The sequence below is a fragment of the Petromyzon marinus genome, chromosome 70 (genome assembly GCF_048934315.1).
Source record: "Petromyzon marinus isolate PM22_M1 ecotype Great Lakes invasive population chromosome 70, UKy_Petmar_22M1.pri1.0, whole genome shotgun sequence".
In the NCBI taxonomy this organism is placed as follows: domain Eukaryota; kingdom Metazoa; phylum Chordata; class Hyperoartia; order Petromyzontiformes; family Petromyzontidae; genus Petromyzon; species Petromyzon marinus.
This window is the reverse complement of record NC_133736.1, coordinates 3,816,786-3,833,293: the sequence shown is the minus strand read 5'-3', so window position 1 is coordinate 3,833,293 and position 16,508 is coordinate 3,816,786. Positions and strand designations below refer to the sequence as shown.

At 57.1% G+C, this 16,508-nt stretch overlaps 1 protein-coding gene across 4 annotated transcripts in view; it reads left to right on the top strand.

The window, feature by feature from the left end:
* LOC116957168 (F-box-like/WD repeat-containing protein TBL1XR1) overlaps window positions 1-15,474 on the top strand; it is a 99,225-nt gene extending 83,751 nt beyond the window's left edge. For all 4 annotated transcript variants that reach the window (XM_076055199.1, XM_076055197.1, XM_076055196.1 and 1 more), the window contains 8 exons: window positions 231-328; window positions 1,468-1,528; window positions 2,431-2,552; window positions 3,293-3,367; window positions 8,651-8,778; window positions 11,553-11,718; window positions 12,703-12,804; window positions 15,319-15,474. In XM_076055199.1, coding sequence (XP_075911314.1) covers window positions 231-328; window positions 1,468-1,528; window positions 2,431-2,552; window positions 3,293-3,367; window positions 8,651-8,778; window positions 11,553-11,718; window positions 12,703-12,804; window positions 15,319-15,345 — 779 coding nt within the window. In that variant the 3' untranslated portion in view covers window positions 15,346-15,474. The remainder of the gene's footprint in view (window positions 1-230; window positions 329-1,467; window positions 1,529-2,430; window positions 2,553-3,292; window positions 3,368-8,650; window positions 8,779-11,552; window positions 11,719-12,702; window positions 12,805-15,318) is intronic.
* The last annotated feature ends 1,034 nt before the right edge of the window (window positions 15,475-16,508 follow it).

Here is a 16,508-nt window from a genome sequence, read left to right as displayed (position 1 = left end):
GTGGCGAAGGTGGAGGTGGTGATGGCGATGGTGGTGGTGATGACAGTGAGGAAATGGTGGCAAAGATGGAGGTGGTGATGACGGTGATGGCGATGGTGGCGGCGGTGGTGATGGCGATGGTGATGGTGGCGGTGGTGATGGCGATGGTGATGGTGGCGGTGGTGATGGCGATGGCGGTGGTGATGGCGATGGTGGTGGTGATGGTGACGTGCCCCTCCCGTGTCTGTCAGGGAACCTTGCCAGCACGCTGGGGCAGCACAAGGGCCCCATCTTCGCGCTGAAGTGGAACAAGCGGGGAAACTACATCCTGAGTGCCGGCGTCGACAAGGTGGAGCGCGCGGCCGCGTCTACACGCACGCCACACACCACACACACACACCACACACACCACACACACCACACACACCACACACACACACCACACACGCACGCCACACGCCACACACACCACACACACCACACACCACACGCCACACACACACACACCACACACACACACACCACACACACACCACACACGCACGCCACACACGCACGCCACACACGCACGCCACACACACCACACACGCACGCCACACACGCACGCCACACTCACACACGCCACACACACACGCCACACACACCACACACACACGCCACACACGCACACCGCACGCCACACGCCACGCACGCCACACACGCACACCACACACACACACCACACACGCACCACACACGCACCACACTCACACCACACACACACACCACACACACACACCACACACGCACCACACACGCACCACACTCACACCACACACGCACACCACACACGCACGCCACACGCACACCACACACACCACACGCACGCCACACACACGCCACAAATGCACGCACACATGCACACACCATTTGTCCATCTGTTCATACGTGTATGTAGCGTGTGTGTATAACGTGTCTTTAGCGCACGTATATATAGTGCGTGTGTAGCGCGTGTGTATAGCGTGTCAATAACGTGTATAGCGTGTATATATAGCGCGTGTGTATAGCGTGTCTATAACGTGTATAGCGTGTGTATATAGCGTGTCTATAACGTGTATAGCGTGTCTATAACGTGTATAGCGTGTACATATAGCGCGTGTGTATATATAGCGCGTGTCTATAACGTGTATAGCGTGTATATATAGCGCGTGTGTATAGCGTGTCTATAACGTGTATAGTGTGTATATATAGCGCATGTGTATAGCGTGTCTATAACGTGTATAGCGTGTATATATAGCGCGTGTGTATAGCGTGTCTATAACGTGTATAGCGTGTCTATAACGTGTGTATAGCGCGTGAATCACAGATGTAACGTGTGTGTTTAGCGTGTGTATAGTGTGTGTAAAGTATGTGTTTAGTGTGTGTTTAGCGTGTGTATAGTGTGTGTAAAGTATGTGTTTAGTGTGTGTAGTGCGTGTGTATAACTTGTGTGTGCGTGTCTTCTTGTAGACGACCATCATTTGGGACGCTCACACGGGAGAGGCCAAACAGCAGTTCCCCTTCCACTCTGGTACGTGTGTGAGTGTGTGTACGTGTGCGTGAGCGTGTACGTGTGCGAGTGTGTGTACGTGTGTGTGAGCGTGTACGTGTGTGTGAGCATGTGTGTGTGAGCGTGTATGTGTGTGTGAGCATGTGTGTGAGCGTGTACGTGTGTGCGAGCATGTGTGTGAGCGTGTACGAGTGTGTGTACGTGTGTGTGTACGAGTGTGTGTACGTGTGTGTGTACGAGTGTGTGTGCGAGTGTGTACGAGTGTGTGTGAGCGTGTACGTGTGTGTGAGCGCGTGTACGAGTGTGTGTACGTGTGTGTGAGCGTGTACGTGTGTGTGAGCGTGTACGTGTGTGTGAGCGTGTACGTGTGTGTGAGCGTGTACGTGTGTGTGAGCGTGTACGGGTGTGTGTGCGTGTGTGTGTGAGCGTGTGTGTGTGAGCGTGTGTACGAGTGTGTGAGCGTGTGTGTGAGCGTGTGTGTGAGCGTACGTGTGTGACCGTGTGCGCGAGCGTGTGCGCGAGCGTGTGCGTGTGTGTGTGTACGTGTGTGTGTACGTGTGTGTGTACGTGTGTGTGTACGTGAGTGTGTACGTGAGTGGGCACTCATTGTGGTGAGTGAGTGGGCACTTAACCATGCGAGCGAGGGTGAGCGGCTCCTCACCGTGGCGGGTGAGCGGCTCCTCACCGTGGCGGGTGAGCGGCTCCTCACCGTGGCGGGTGAGCGGCTCCTCACCGTGGCGGGTGAGCGGCTCCTCACCGTGGCGGGTGAGCGGCTCCTCACCGTGGCGGGTGAGCGGCTCCTCACCGTGGCGGGTGAGCGGCTCCTCACCGTGGCGGGTGAGCGGCTCCTCACCGTGGCGGGTGAGCGGCTCCTCACCGTGGCGGGTGAGCGGCTCCTCACCGTGGCGGTTCATCCCCCACAGCCCCAGCGCTGGACGTGGACTGGCAGAGCAACACCAGCTTTGCCTCGTGCAGCACGGACATGTGCATCCACATCTGCCGCCTGGGCGCCGACCGGCCAATCAAGACCTTCCAGGGTCACACGGTACGGGGGTGAGGGGGCGGGGGGAGACACTGTGGGGGTGGGTGGGGGAGGGGGGGTGGTGCAGTGAGACACGCGGGGAGACACGGGGTGGGGGCGGGGGGGGGCGCACGGGGGCACGCAATAGGGGGAGACACGGGAACACGCAGGGAGGCACGGAGACATGCAGGGAGGCAGGGAGACACACAGGGAGGCAGGGAGACACACAGGGAGGCAGGGAGACACTCGGGGACATCCAGGGAGACACACAGGGACACACGGGGACATGCAGGGAGACATGCAGGGAGACACGGGGACATGCAGGGAGACACGGAGACATGCAGGGAGGCAGGGAGACACTCGGGGACATGCAGGGAGACACGCAGGGACACACGGGGACATGCAGGGAGACACGCGGGGAGACAGGGACGCGCATGGAGACACGGGGACATGTAGGGAGAGACACGGGGGGGGACACGGGGGACGTGTAGGGAGACGCACGGGGACACATTGGGGGGGCCTTAAATGAGTACCCCAGGTACCCGGTGCGTTTTGTAAACATCGCCACGGGAGAGACAAAGACGGCCGGGCGTGGTGCCGGCCACCCACCCCCCCCCCCCCCCCCGTGGTGCGCCACCGTGTGCCGGCTTTCGTAGGCCCTGCCTCTCTACTCGCCGACGGCGGCTCCTTCACCACCACCCCCCCTCCCCCACGCTTTGTCGAGGCTACGCAGGTGACCTTTGTCTTTGTGCCGTCTCCGACAGAACGAGGTGAACGCCATCAAGTGGGACCCCTCGGGGTCGTTGCTCGCATCCTGCTCCGATGACATGACGCTCAAGGTGGGGGGCCGAACCCGTCGCACGCACCTCGCTCGCTCGCTCGCGTCACCGTACTCGCTTTACTCACCGCGTTTGCCGCACTCGCCGCGTTCACCACACTCAACTCGCTCGCCTCGCTCACCTCGCCGCACTCATCTCACCGCACTCGCCGCACTCGCCACACTCAACTCGCTCACCTCGCTGACCTCGCCGCAACTCATCTCACCGCACTCGCCCCACTCGCCGCACTCACCACACTCACCGCGCTCAACTCGCTCAACTCGCTCGCCTCGCCGCACTCATCTCACCGCACTCGCCGCACTCGCCGCACTCCCCATACTCGCCACACTCACCACACTCAACTCGCTCGCCTCGCTCACCTCGCCGCAACTCATCTCACCGCACTCGCCACACTCGCCACACTCACCACACTCAACTCGCTCACCTCGCTGACCTCACCGCAACTCATCTCACCGTACTCGCCCCACTCGGCTCACTCGCCCCACTCACCACACTCACCACACTCGCCACACTCAACTCGCTCGCCTCGCTCACCTCGCTGACCTCGCCGCAACTCATCTCACCGCACTCGCCCCACTCGGCTCACTCGCCACACTCACCACACTCACCACACTCAACTCGGTCACCTCGCTGACCTCGCCGCAACTCATCTCACCGCACTCGCCCCACTCGGCTCACTCGCCCCACTCACCACTCACCGCACTCGCCACACTCACCACACTCACCACACTCGCCACACTCACCACACTCGGCTCACTCGCCACACTCACCACACTCACCACACTCACCACACTCGCCACACTCACCACACTCGCCACACTCGCCCCACTCGGCTCACTCGCCACACTCGCCACACTCACCACACTCACCACACTCACCGCACTCGCCCCACTCGGCTCACTCGCCACACTCACCACACTCAACTCGCTCGCCTCGCTCACCTCGCCGCAACTCATCTCACCGCACTCGCCACACTCACCACACTCACCACACTCGCCACACTCACCACACTCGGCTCACTCGCCACACTCACCACACTCACCACACTCGCCACACTCGCCACACTCACCACACTCGCCACACTCGCCACACTCGCCACACTCAACTCGCTCGCCTCACACTCGCTGGGTACGTGGCGTGTCGTGTGATCAGCAATGGGGAGACAAAGGTGGCCGGGCGGGCGGGCGGGCGTGGTGCTGGCCACCCACCTCTACATGCACCACAGTGTCTGTTAAACCACCCACCCCTACATGTGCTACAGTGTCTGTTAAACCACCCACCCCTACATGCACTACAATGTCTGTTAAACCACCCACCCCTACATGCACTACAATGTCTGTTAAACCACCCACCCCTACATGCGCTACAATGTCTGTTAAACCACCCACCCCTACATGCACCACAGTGTCTGTTAAACCACCCACCCCTACATGCACTACAATGTCTGTTAAACCACCCACCCCTACATGCGCTACAATGTCTGTTAAACCACCCACCCCTACATGCGCTACAATGTCTGTTAAACCACCCACCCCTACATGCGCTACAATGTCTGTTAAACCACCCACCCCTACATGCACTACAATGTCTGTTAAACCACCCACCCCTACATGCACTACAATGTCTGTTAAACCACCCACCCCTACATGCACCACAGTGTCTGTTAAACCACCCACCCCTACATGCACTACAATGTCTGTTAAACCACCCACCCCTACATGCACTACAATGTCTGTTAAACCACCCACCCCTACATGTGCTACAGTGTCTGTTAAACCACCCACCCCTACATGCACTACAATGTCTGTTAAACCACCCACCCCTACATGTGCTACAGTGTCTGTTAAACCACCCACCCCTACATGCACTACCATGTCTGTTAAACCACCCACCCCTACATGCACTACCATGTCTGTTAAACCACCCACCCCTACATGCACTACCATGTCTGTTAAACCACCCACCCCTACATGTGCTACAGTGTCTGTTAAACCACCCACCCCTACATGCACTACCATGTCTGTTAAACCACCCACCCCTACATGCACTACCATGTCTGTTAAACCACCCACCCCTACATGCACTACCATGTCTGTTAAACCACCCACCCCTACATGCACTACAATGTCTGCTAAACCACCCACCCCTACATGCACTACAGTGTCTGTTAAACCACCCACCTCTACATGCACTACAATGTCTGTTAAACCACCCACCCCTACATGCACTACAATGTCTGTTAAACCACCCACCCCTACATGCACTACAATGTCTGTTAAACCACCCACCCCTACATGTGCTACAGTGTCTGTTAAACCACCCACCCCTACATGCACTACAATGTCTGTTAAACCACCCACCCCTACATGCACTACAATGTCTGTTAAACCACCCACCCCTACATGCACTACCATGTCTGTTAAACCACCCACCCCTACATGCACTACCATGTCTGTTAAAGCACCCACCCCTACATGCACTACAATGTCTGCTAAACCACCCACCCCTACATGCACTACAGTGTTTGTTAAACCACCCACCCCTACATGCACTACAATGTCTGTTAAACCACCCACCCCTACATGCACTACAATGTCTGTTAAACCACCCACCCCTACATGCACTACAATGTCTGTTAAACCACCCACCCCTACATGCACTACAATGTCTGTTAAACCACCCACCCCTACATGCACTACAATGTCTGTTAAACCACCCACCCCTACATGCGCTACAGTGTCTGTTAAACCACCCACCCCTACATGCACTACAATGTCTGTTAAACCACCCACCCCTACATGCACTACAATGTCTGTTAAACCACCCACCCCTACATGCACTACAATGTCTGTTAAACCACCCACCCCTACATGCACTACAATGTCTGTTAAACCACCCACCCCTACATGCGCTACAGTGTCTGTTAAACCACCCACCCCTACATGCACTACAATGTCTGTTAAACCACCCACCCCTACATGCACTACAATGTCTGTTAAACCACCCACCCCTACATGCACTACAATGTCTGTTAAACCACCCACCCCTACATGCACTACAATGTCTGTTAAACCACCCACCCCTACATGCGCTACAGTGTCTGTTAAACCACCCACCCCTACATGCACTACAATGTCTGTTAAACCACCCACCCCTACATGCACTACAATGTCTGTTAAACCACCCACCCCTACATGCACTACAATGTCTGTTAAACCACCCACCCCTACATGCACTACAATGTCTGTTAAACCACCCACCCCTACATGCGCTACAGTGTCTGTTAAACCACCCACCCCTACATGCACTACAATGTCTGTTAAACCATCCACCCCTACATACACTACAGTGTCTGTTAAACCACCCACCCCTACATGTCCCACAGTGTCTGTTAAACCACCCACCCCTACATACACTACAGTGTCTGTTAAACCACCCACCCCTACATACACTACAGTGTCTGCCTTCGTAGGTGCTGCCTCTACTCTACTAACGGCACTTGCCCCAACGGTCTTGTCGAGGCTATATGGTGGGGGATCTTTGTGTGTGTGTTTGTGGGTCTCTGTGTGCGCGAGAGACAAAGGCGGCCGGTCAGGCGTACTGCTGCCTACCTCACCCCCTCGTGTGCTGTACCTACCTTCACAGGTACTGCCTACCCTACCCCACCCCTCGTGTGCTGTACCTACCTTCACAGGTACTGCCTACCCACCCACCCCCTCGTGTGCTGTACCTACCTTCACAGGTGGTGCCTACCCACCCCCTCGTGTGCTGTACCTACCTTCACAGGTGGTGCCTACCCACCCCCTCGTGTGCTGTACCTACCTTGACAGGTGGTGCCTACCCACCCACCCCCTCGTGTGCTGTACCTACCTTCACAGGTGCTGGCCACCCACCCCCTCATGTGCTGTACCTACCTTGACAGGTGCTGCCTACCCCACCCCCTCGTGTGCTGTACCTACCTTCACAGGTGGTGCCTACCCACCCACCCCCTCGTGTGCTGTACCTACCTTCACAGGTACTGCCTACCCCACCCCTCGTGTGCTGTACCTACCTTGACAGGTGCTGCCTACCCTACCCCACCCCTCGTGTGCTGTACCTACCTTCACAGGTGGTGCCTACCCACCCACCCCCTCGTGTGCTGTACCTACCTTGACAGGTGCTGCCTACCCACCCACCCCCTCGTGTGCTGTACCTACCTTCACAGGTGCTGCCTACCCTACCCCACCCCTCGTGTGCTGTACCTACCTTGACAGGTGCTGCCTACCCACCCACCCCCTCGTGTGCTGTACCTACCTTCACAGGTACTGCCTACCCTACCCCACCCCCTCGTGTGCTGTACCTACCTTGACAGGTGCTGCCTACCCACACACCCCCTCGTGTGCTGTACCTACCTTCACAGGTGGTGCCTACCCCACCCCTCGTGTGCTGTACCTACCTTCACAGGTGGTGCCTACCCCACCCACCCCCTCGTGTGCTGTACCTACCTTCACAGGTGTTGCCTACCCTACCCCACCCCCTCGTGTGCTGTGCCTACCTTCACAGGTACTGCCTACCCTACCCCACCCCTCGTGTGCTGTACCTACCTTGACAGGTGCTGCCTACCCACCCACCCCCTCGTGTGCTGTACCTACCTTCACAGGTACTGCCTACCCTACCCCACCCCCTCGTGTGCTGTACCTACCTTGACAGGTGCTGCCTACCCACCCACCCCCTCGTGTGCTGTACCTACCTTCACAGGTACTGCCTACCCTACCCCACCCCCTCGTGTGCTGTACCTACCTTGACAGGTGCTGCCTACCCACCCACCCCCTCGTGTGCCGTACCTACCTTCACAGGTGCTGCCTACCCACCCACCCCCTCGTGTGCCGTACCTACCTTCACAGGTACTGCCTACCCTACCCCCTCATGTGCTGTACCTACCTTCACAGGTACTGCCTACCCACCCACCCCTCGTGTGCTGTACCTACCTTCACAGGTGGTGCCTACCCTACCCCTCGTGTGCTGTACCTACCTTCACAGGTACTGCCTACCCACCCACCCCTCGTGTGCTGTACCTACCTTCACAGGTGCTGCCTACCCCACCCCTCGTGTGCTGTACCTACCTTCACAGGTACTGCCTACCCACCCACCCCTCGTGTGCTGTACCTACCTTCACAGGTGCTGCCTACCCCACCCCTCGTGTGCTGTACCTACCTTCACAGGTGCTGCTACTCGCTACGAACAGCGCTGGCCCCGACAGTCTGTTAAAGGCTGCCCACGGGATCTGTGTGTCTGTGCGTGCAGATTTGGAGCATGAAGCAGGATGCGTGCGTGCACGACCTGCAGGCGCACAGCAAGGAGATCTACACCATCCGCTGGAGCCCCACGGGGCCAGGGACCAGCAACCCCAACGCCAACCTCATGCTAGCCAGGTGAGTGGTGGTGGTGGTGGCAGCGGTAGTCGGAGACACGTTCACACCTGTGTGTGTCGTAGCCTGTGTGTGTGTGTGTGTGTCACCGCGTGTGTGTGTGTGTGTGTGTCACCGCGTGTGTGTGTGTGTGTGTCACCGCGTGTGTGTGTGTGTCACCGCGCGTGTGTGTGTGTGTGTGTGTGTCACCGCGTGTGTGTGTGTGTGCGCGTTACCGCGCGTGTGTGTGCGTCACCGCGTTTGTGTGTGTGCGTCACCGCGTGTGTGTGTGCGTCACCGCGTGTGTGTGTGCGTCACCGCGTTTGTGTGTGTGTGTGTGCGTCACCGCGTTTGTGTGTGTGTGTGTGTGCGTCACCGCGTGTGTGTGTGCGTCACCGTGTGTGTGTGTGTGCGTCACCGTGTGTGTGTGTGCGTCACCGTGTGTGTGTGTGTGCGTCACCGTGTGTGTGTGCGTCACCGCGTGTGTGTGTGTGTGCGCGTCACCGCGTGTGTGTGTGTGCGTCACCGCGTGTGTGTGTGTGTGCGTCACCGCGTGTGTGTGTGTGTGCGCGCGTCACCGCGCGTGTGTGTGTGTGCGCGTCACCGTGTGTGTGTGCGCGTCACCGCGCGTGTGTGTGTGTGTGTGTGCGTCACCGCGTGTGTGTGTGTGCGCGTCACACGCGCGTGTGTGTGTGTGTGTGTGCGTCACCGTGTGTGTGTGTCACCGCGTGTGTGTGTGCGTCACCGTGTGTGTGTGTGTGCGTCACCGTGTGTGTGTGTGTGTGTCACCGTGTGTGTGTGTGTGTGTGCGTCACCGTGTGTGTGTGCGTCACCGCGTGTGTGTGTGTGTGCGTCACCGTGTGTGTGTGTGTGTGTGCGTCACCGTGTGTGTGTGCGTCACCGTGTGTGTGTGCGTGCGTCACCGTGTGTGTGTGTGTGTGCGTCACCGCGTGTGTGTGTGTGCGTCACAGTGTGTGTGTGTGTGTGTGCGTCACCATGTGTGTGTGTGTGTGTCACCGTGTGTGTGTGTGTGCGTCACCGCGTGTGTGTGTGTGCGTCACCGCGTGTGTGTGTGTGCGTCACCGCGTGTGTGTGTGCGCGTCACCGCGTGTGTGTGTGCGCGTCACCGCGTGTGTGTGTGCGCGTCACCGCGTGTGTGTGTGTGTGCGTCACCGCGTGTGTGTGTGTGCGCGCGTCACTGCGCGTGTGTGTGTGTGTGTGCGCGTCACCGCGTGTGTGTGTGCGTCACCGTGTGTGCGTCACCGCGCGTGTGTGTGTGTCACCGTGTGTGTGTGTGTGTGCGTCACCGTGTGTGTGTGCGTCACCGTGTGTGTGTGTGCGTCACCGTGTGTGTGTGTGTGTGTGCGTCACCGTGTGTGTGTGTGCGTCACCGCGTGTGTGTGTGTGTGCGTCACCGTGTGTGTGTGTGTGTGCGTCACCGCGTGTGTGTGTGTGTGCGTCACCGTGTGTGTGTGTGTGTGTGCGTCACCGTGTGTGTGTGTGTGCGTCACCGCGTGTGTGTGTGCGTCACCGCGTGTGTGTGTGTGTGCGTCACTGTGTGTGTGTGTGTGCGTCACCGTGTGTGTGTGTGTGTGTGCGTCACCGTGTGTGTGTGTGTGCGTCACCGCGTGTGTGTGTGCGTCACCGCGTGTGTGTGTGTGCGTCACCGCGTGTGTGTGTGCGCGTCACCGCGTGTGTGTGTGCGCGTCACCGCGTGTGTGTGTGTGTGCGTCACCGCGCGTGTGTGTGTGTGCGTCACCGCGCGTGTGTGTGTGTGCGTCACCGCGTGTGTGTGTGTGTGCGTCACCGTGTGTGTGTGTGTGTGTGCGTCACCGTGTGTGTGTGTGTGCGTCACCGCGTGTGTGTGTGCGTCACCGCGTGTGTGTGTGTGTGCGTCACTGTGTGTGTGTGTGTGCGTCACCGTGTGTGTGTGTGTGCGTCACCGTGTGTGTGTGCGTCACCGCGTGTGTGTGTGCGTCACCGCGTGTGTGTGTGTGCGTCACCGCGTGTGTGTGTGTCACCGTGTGTGTGTGCGCGTCACCGCGTGTGTGTGTGCGCGTCACCGCGTGTGTGTGTGTGTGCGTCACCGTGTGTGTGTGTGTGTGTGCGTCACCGCGCGTGTGTGTGTGTGTGCGCGCGTCACCGCGCGTGTGTGTGTGTGCGCGTCACCGCGTGTGTGTGTGTGTGCGCGTCACCGCGTGTGTGTGTGTGTGCGCGTCACCGCGTGTGTGTGTGTGTGCGCGTCACCGCGCGTGTGTGTGTGTGTGTGCGTCACCGTGTGTGTGTGTGTGTCACCGCGCGTGTGTGTGTGTGTGCGTCACCGTGTGTGTGTGCGTCACCGTGTGTGTGTGCGTCACCGTGTGTGTGTGTGTGCGTCACCGTGTGTGTGTGTGTGTGCGTCACCGTGTGTGTGTGTGTGCGTCACCGTGTGTGTGTGTGTGTGCGTCACCGCGTGTGTGTGTGTGCGTCACCGTGTGTGTGTGCGTCACCGTGTGTGTGTGTGTGCGTCACCGTGTGTGTGTGTGTCACCATGTGTGTGTGTGCGTCACTGTGTGTGTGTGTGTGCGTGTGTGTGTGTGCGTCACCGCGTGTGTGTGTGCGTCACTGCGTGTGTGTGTGTGTGCGTCACCGTGTGTGTGTGTGCGTCACAGTGTGTGTGTGTGCGTCACCGTGTGTGTGTGTGTGCGTCACTGTGTGTGTGTGTGTGCGTCACCGCGTGTGTGTGTGTGTGCGTCACCGTGTGTGTGTGTGTGTGCGTCACCGTGTGTGTGTGCGTCACCGTGTGTGTGTGTTGCCAGCGCGTCGTTTGACTCGACGGTGCGGCTGTGGGACGTGGACCGGGGAATCGGCATCCACACCCTCACCAAGCACCAGGAGCCCGTGTACAGCGTCGCCTTCAGCCCCGACGGGAAGTACCTGGCCAGCGGCTCCTTCGACAAGTGTGTCCACATATGGAACACGCAGGTGAGTGAGACCCGGGGTGAGAGTGAGACTCGGGGAGAGGGCGACCCAGGGTGAGAGAGAGAGACACAGGGAGAGAGAGAGACTCAGGGAGAGAGAGACACAGGGAGATGGAGACAGGGAGAGAGAGACTCGGGGAGAGAGAGGCACAGGGAGAGAGAGACACAGGGAGAGAGAGACTCAGGGAGAGAGAGACACAGGGAGAGAGAGACAGGAAGAGAGAGACCCAGGGAGAGAGAGACCCAGGGAGAGAGAGAGACCCAGGGAGAGAGAGACACAGGGAGAGAGAGACCCAGGGAGAGAGAGACCCAGGGAGAGAGAGACACAGGGAGAGAGAGACCCAGGGAGAGAGAGAGACACAGGGAGAGAGAGAGACACAGGGAGAGAGAGAGAGAGACACACAGGGAGAGAGAGATACAGGGAGAGACCCAGGGAGAGAGAGACCCAGGGAGAGAGAGACCCAGGGAGAGAGAGACCCAGGGAGAGAGAGACCCAGGGAGAGAGAGACAGAGAGAGAGAGACACAGGGAGAGAGAGAGACACACAGGGAGAGAGACCCAGGGAGAGAGAAACCCAGGGTGAGAGAGAGACCCATGGTGAGAGAGAGACCCATGGTGAGAGAGAGACCCAGGGAGAGAGAAACCCAGGGTGAGAGAGAGACCCAGGGAGAGAGAGACACACAGGGTGAGAGAGACAGGGTGAGAGAGAGAGACACAGGGAGAGAGACACAGGGAGAGAGACCCAGGGTGAGAGAGAGACCCGGGGTGAGAGAGACCCTGGGTGAGGTTGACATGCTTGTCTGTGTGTTCTTGTCTCCCTGTGTGTACGTCCCTGTGTGTACGCGTGTCCCCCTGTGTGTACGTCCCTGTGTGTACGTCCCTGTGTGTGCGCGTGTCCCCCTGTGTGTACGCGTGTCCCCCTGTGTGTACGTGTGTCCCCCTTTGTGCGTGTGTGCGTGTGTGCGTGTATCTCTGCGGTGTGCGCACAGACGGGCTGCCTGGTGCACAGCTACCGGGGCACGGGGGGCATCTTCGAGGTTTGCTGGAACTCGTCGGGCGACAAAGTCGGGGCAAGCGCCAGCGACGGATCGGTAAGATGGCCAAAGATGAGTCGGGGGGGGGGGGGACTCGCCAGGAAGCGGCGATCGCACTCGACCGCGAGTTCTTGCCGACGGACGAGCGAGCGAGCGTTAAACATCGGCACTTGCCGGCTTTGGTAGGCGGTGCCGCTACTCACAGCTAAGAGGACGGCACAAATCCCACCACCCCCCCCCACTTGGCGCGAGAAGAGCACACAGATGATGCCGTCACATATCTACGCCTCGATTTAATGGACAAATCTGTCCGTCGCCGGATGAAGCTGGTTGTAATTACTGACGAAACGTCGTGACTTGGATTGTAAATGTTTGTGGCTTGGCTCTCCAACGCACAGCAACCGGTTAGTGCTGTACTTGGTAGCGAATTGTGAATGTTGTAGTGGGTTTAACTCTGCAACACACAGCAACCGGTTAGTGCTGTACTAGTAACGAATTGTGAATGTTGTAGTGGGTTTAACTCTCCAACACACAGCAACCGGTTAGTGCTGTACTAGTAACGAATTGTAAATGTAGTAGTGGGTTTAACTCTCCAACACACAGCAACCGGTTAGTGCCGTACTAGTAACGAATTGTAAATGTTGTAGTGGGTTTAACTCTCCAACACACAGCCACCGGTTAGTGCTGTACTAGTAACGAATTGTAAATGTTGTAGTGGGTTTAACTCTCCAACACACAGCAACCGGTTAGTGCTGTACTAGTAACGAATTGTAAATGTAGTAGTGGGTTTAACTCTCACAACACACAGCAACCGGTTAGTGTTGTACTTGGTAACGAATTGTGAATGTTGTAGTGGGTTTAACTCTCCAACACACAGCAACCGGTTAGTGCTGTACTTGGTAACGAATTGTGAATGTTGTAGTGGGTTTAACTCTCCAACACACAGCAACCGGTTAGTGCTGTACTTGGTAGAGAATTGTGAATGTTGTAGTGGGTTTAACTCTGCAACACACAGCAACCGGTTAGTGCTGTACTAGTAACGAATTGTAAATGTTGTAGTGGGTTTAACTCTCTAACACACAGCAACCGGTTAGTGCTGTACTTGGTAACGAATTGTAAATGTTGTAGTGGGTTTAACTCTGCAACACACAGCAACCGGTTAGTGCTGTACTTGGTAGCGAATTGTGAATGTTGTAGTGGGTTTAACTCTCCAACACACAGCAACCGGTTAGTGCTGTACTTGGTAACGAATTGTAAATGTTGTAGTGGGTTTAACTCTCCAACACACAGCAACCGGTTAGTGCTGTACTAGTAACGAATTGTGAATGTTGTAGTGGGTTTAACTCTCCAACACACAGCAACCGGTTAGTGCTGTACTTGGTAACGAATTGTAAATGTAGTAGTGGGTTTAACTCTCCAACACACAGCAACCGGTTAGTGCCGTACTAGTAACGAATTGTAAATGTTGTAGTGGGCTTAACTCTCCAACACACAGCCACCGGTTAGTGCCGTACTAGTAACGAATTGTAAATGTAGTAGTGGGTTTAACTCTCCAACACACAGCAACCGGCTAGTGCTGTACTAGTAACGAATTGTTAATGTAGTAGTGGGTTTAACTCTCCCAACACACAGCCACCGGTTAGTGCTGTACTAGTAACGAATTGTAAATGTTGTAGTGGGTTTAACTCTCCAACACACAGCAACCGGTTAGTGCTGTACTTGGTAACGAATTGTGAATGTTGTAGTGGGTTTAACTCTCCAACACACAGCAACCGGTTAGTGCCGTACTAGTAACGAATTGTAAATGTTGTAGTGGGTTTAACTCTCCAACACACAGCAACCGGTTAGTGCTGTACTAGTAACGAATTGTAAATGTTGTAGTGGGTTTAACTCTCCCAACACACAGCAACCGGTTAGTGCCGTACTTAGTAACGAATTGTAAATGTAGTAGTTGGTTTAACTCTCACAACACACAGCAACCGGTTAGTGCTGTACTAGTAACGAATTGTAAATGTAGTAGTGGGTTTAACTCTGCAACACACAGCCACCGGTTAGTGCTGTACTAGTAACGAATTGTAAATGTTGTAGTGGGTTTAACTCTCCAACCCACGACCGGTTAGTGCTGTACTAGTAACGAATCGTGAATGTTGTAGTGGGTTCAACTCTCACAACACACAGCAACCGGTTAGTGCTGTACTAGTAACGAATTGGCCACGTTCTCTTTGCGTGACAGAACCCCCTCACCAATTGGCCTCGGCGGAGTCCGAACGACGCAAAACCAACATTCCTACGACAAAGTCGCTCGGGAAGAAATACATTTACGTAACGGTTTAATTTCTGCGTGACTTTACCGAAAGAACCAACGGCTGATTCCCGCGGCCACGAAAAGCCTCGAATCTAGTTTGAAACCTGTTGCATATATTCACAAGCGCCATTTAACTCCTCCCCAGCCTCCCCGCACAACAAACGCGCCTGTGTTATGGAGCACTTGCCCGCCGGTCCGATGAAGGCTCTACGTGGTGGTGGTGGTGGTGGTGTGCCCCGTGTTTGTTGTGCTCCGCGCGTGTGCAGGTGTGCGTGCTGGATCTTAGGAAGTAGCTGTTGCGGAGACCGACGGAGGGAGGGCGGGCGGCGGGGGGGGGGCGGGGGGCGACCGACGGTGAATGTGTAAATAATAATAATAATAACGTTAAAAATAAACAACGACAACGACAACAACAACAACAACGGCAAGATGGTGGTGGTGGTGGTGGCGCAAGGGCCCGCGGGGGATGAGGGGGCGGCGGCTGCTGCTGCGGTGGTGGTCAAGGAGGAGAGATTTGAAGAAATTCAACTTTAGAAATGTCCACTCCACTACCCCCCCACACCACGTGACTCCACTACCCTCACCCACCACGTGACTCCACTACCCCCCCCACCACCACGTGACTCCACTACCCCCCCCCACGTGACTCTACTACCCCCCCCACGTGACTCCACTACCCCCCCCACGTGACTCCACTACCCCCCCCCACCACACCACGTGACTCCACTACCCCCCCCACCACGTGACTCCACTACCCCCCCCACCACACCACGTGACTCTACTACCCCCCCACGTGACTCCACTACCCCCCCCCACCACACCACGTGACTCCACTACCCCCCCCACCACGTGACTCCACTACCCCCCCCACCACGTGACTCCACTACCCCCCCCTCCACGTCGTCCACCACCTCCCCACCGGACCACCCCACCTGCAACATTCTGCCCCCCCCCATTCACAACCTCGCAGTGAGCCTACAGCAGCAGCAGCTACAGCAGCAGCTACAGCAGCAGCTACAGCAGCAGCAGCTACAGCAGCAGCAGCTACAGCAGCTACAGCAGCAGCTACAGCAGCAGCAGCTACAGCAGCTACAGCAGCAGCTACAGCAGCAGCAGCTACAGCAGCAGCAGCAGCTACAGCAGCAGCTACAGCAGCAGCAGCTACAGCAGCAGCAGCTGCAGCAGCAGCAGCAGCTACAGCAGCTACAGCAGCAGCAGCTACAGCAGCAGCAGCTACAGCAACAGCAGCTACAGCAGCAGCAGCTACAGCAGCAGCAGCTACAGCAACAGCAGCTACAGCAGCAGCAGCTACAGCAGCAGCTACAGCAGCAGCTACAGCAGCAGCAGCTACAGCAGCAGCAGCTACAGCAGCAGCAGCTACAGCAGCTACAGCAGCAGCTACAGCAGCAGCAGCAGCTACAGCAGCAGGAGAAGCAGCGACATCAGCTAACAGCAC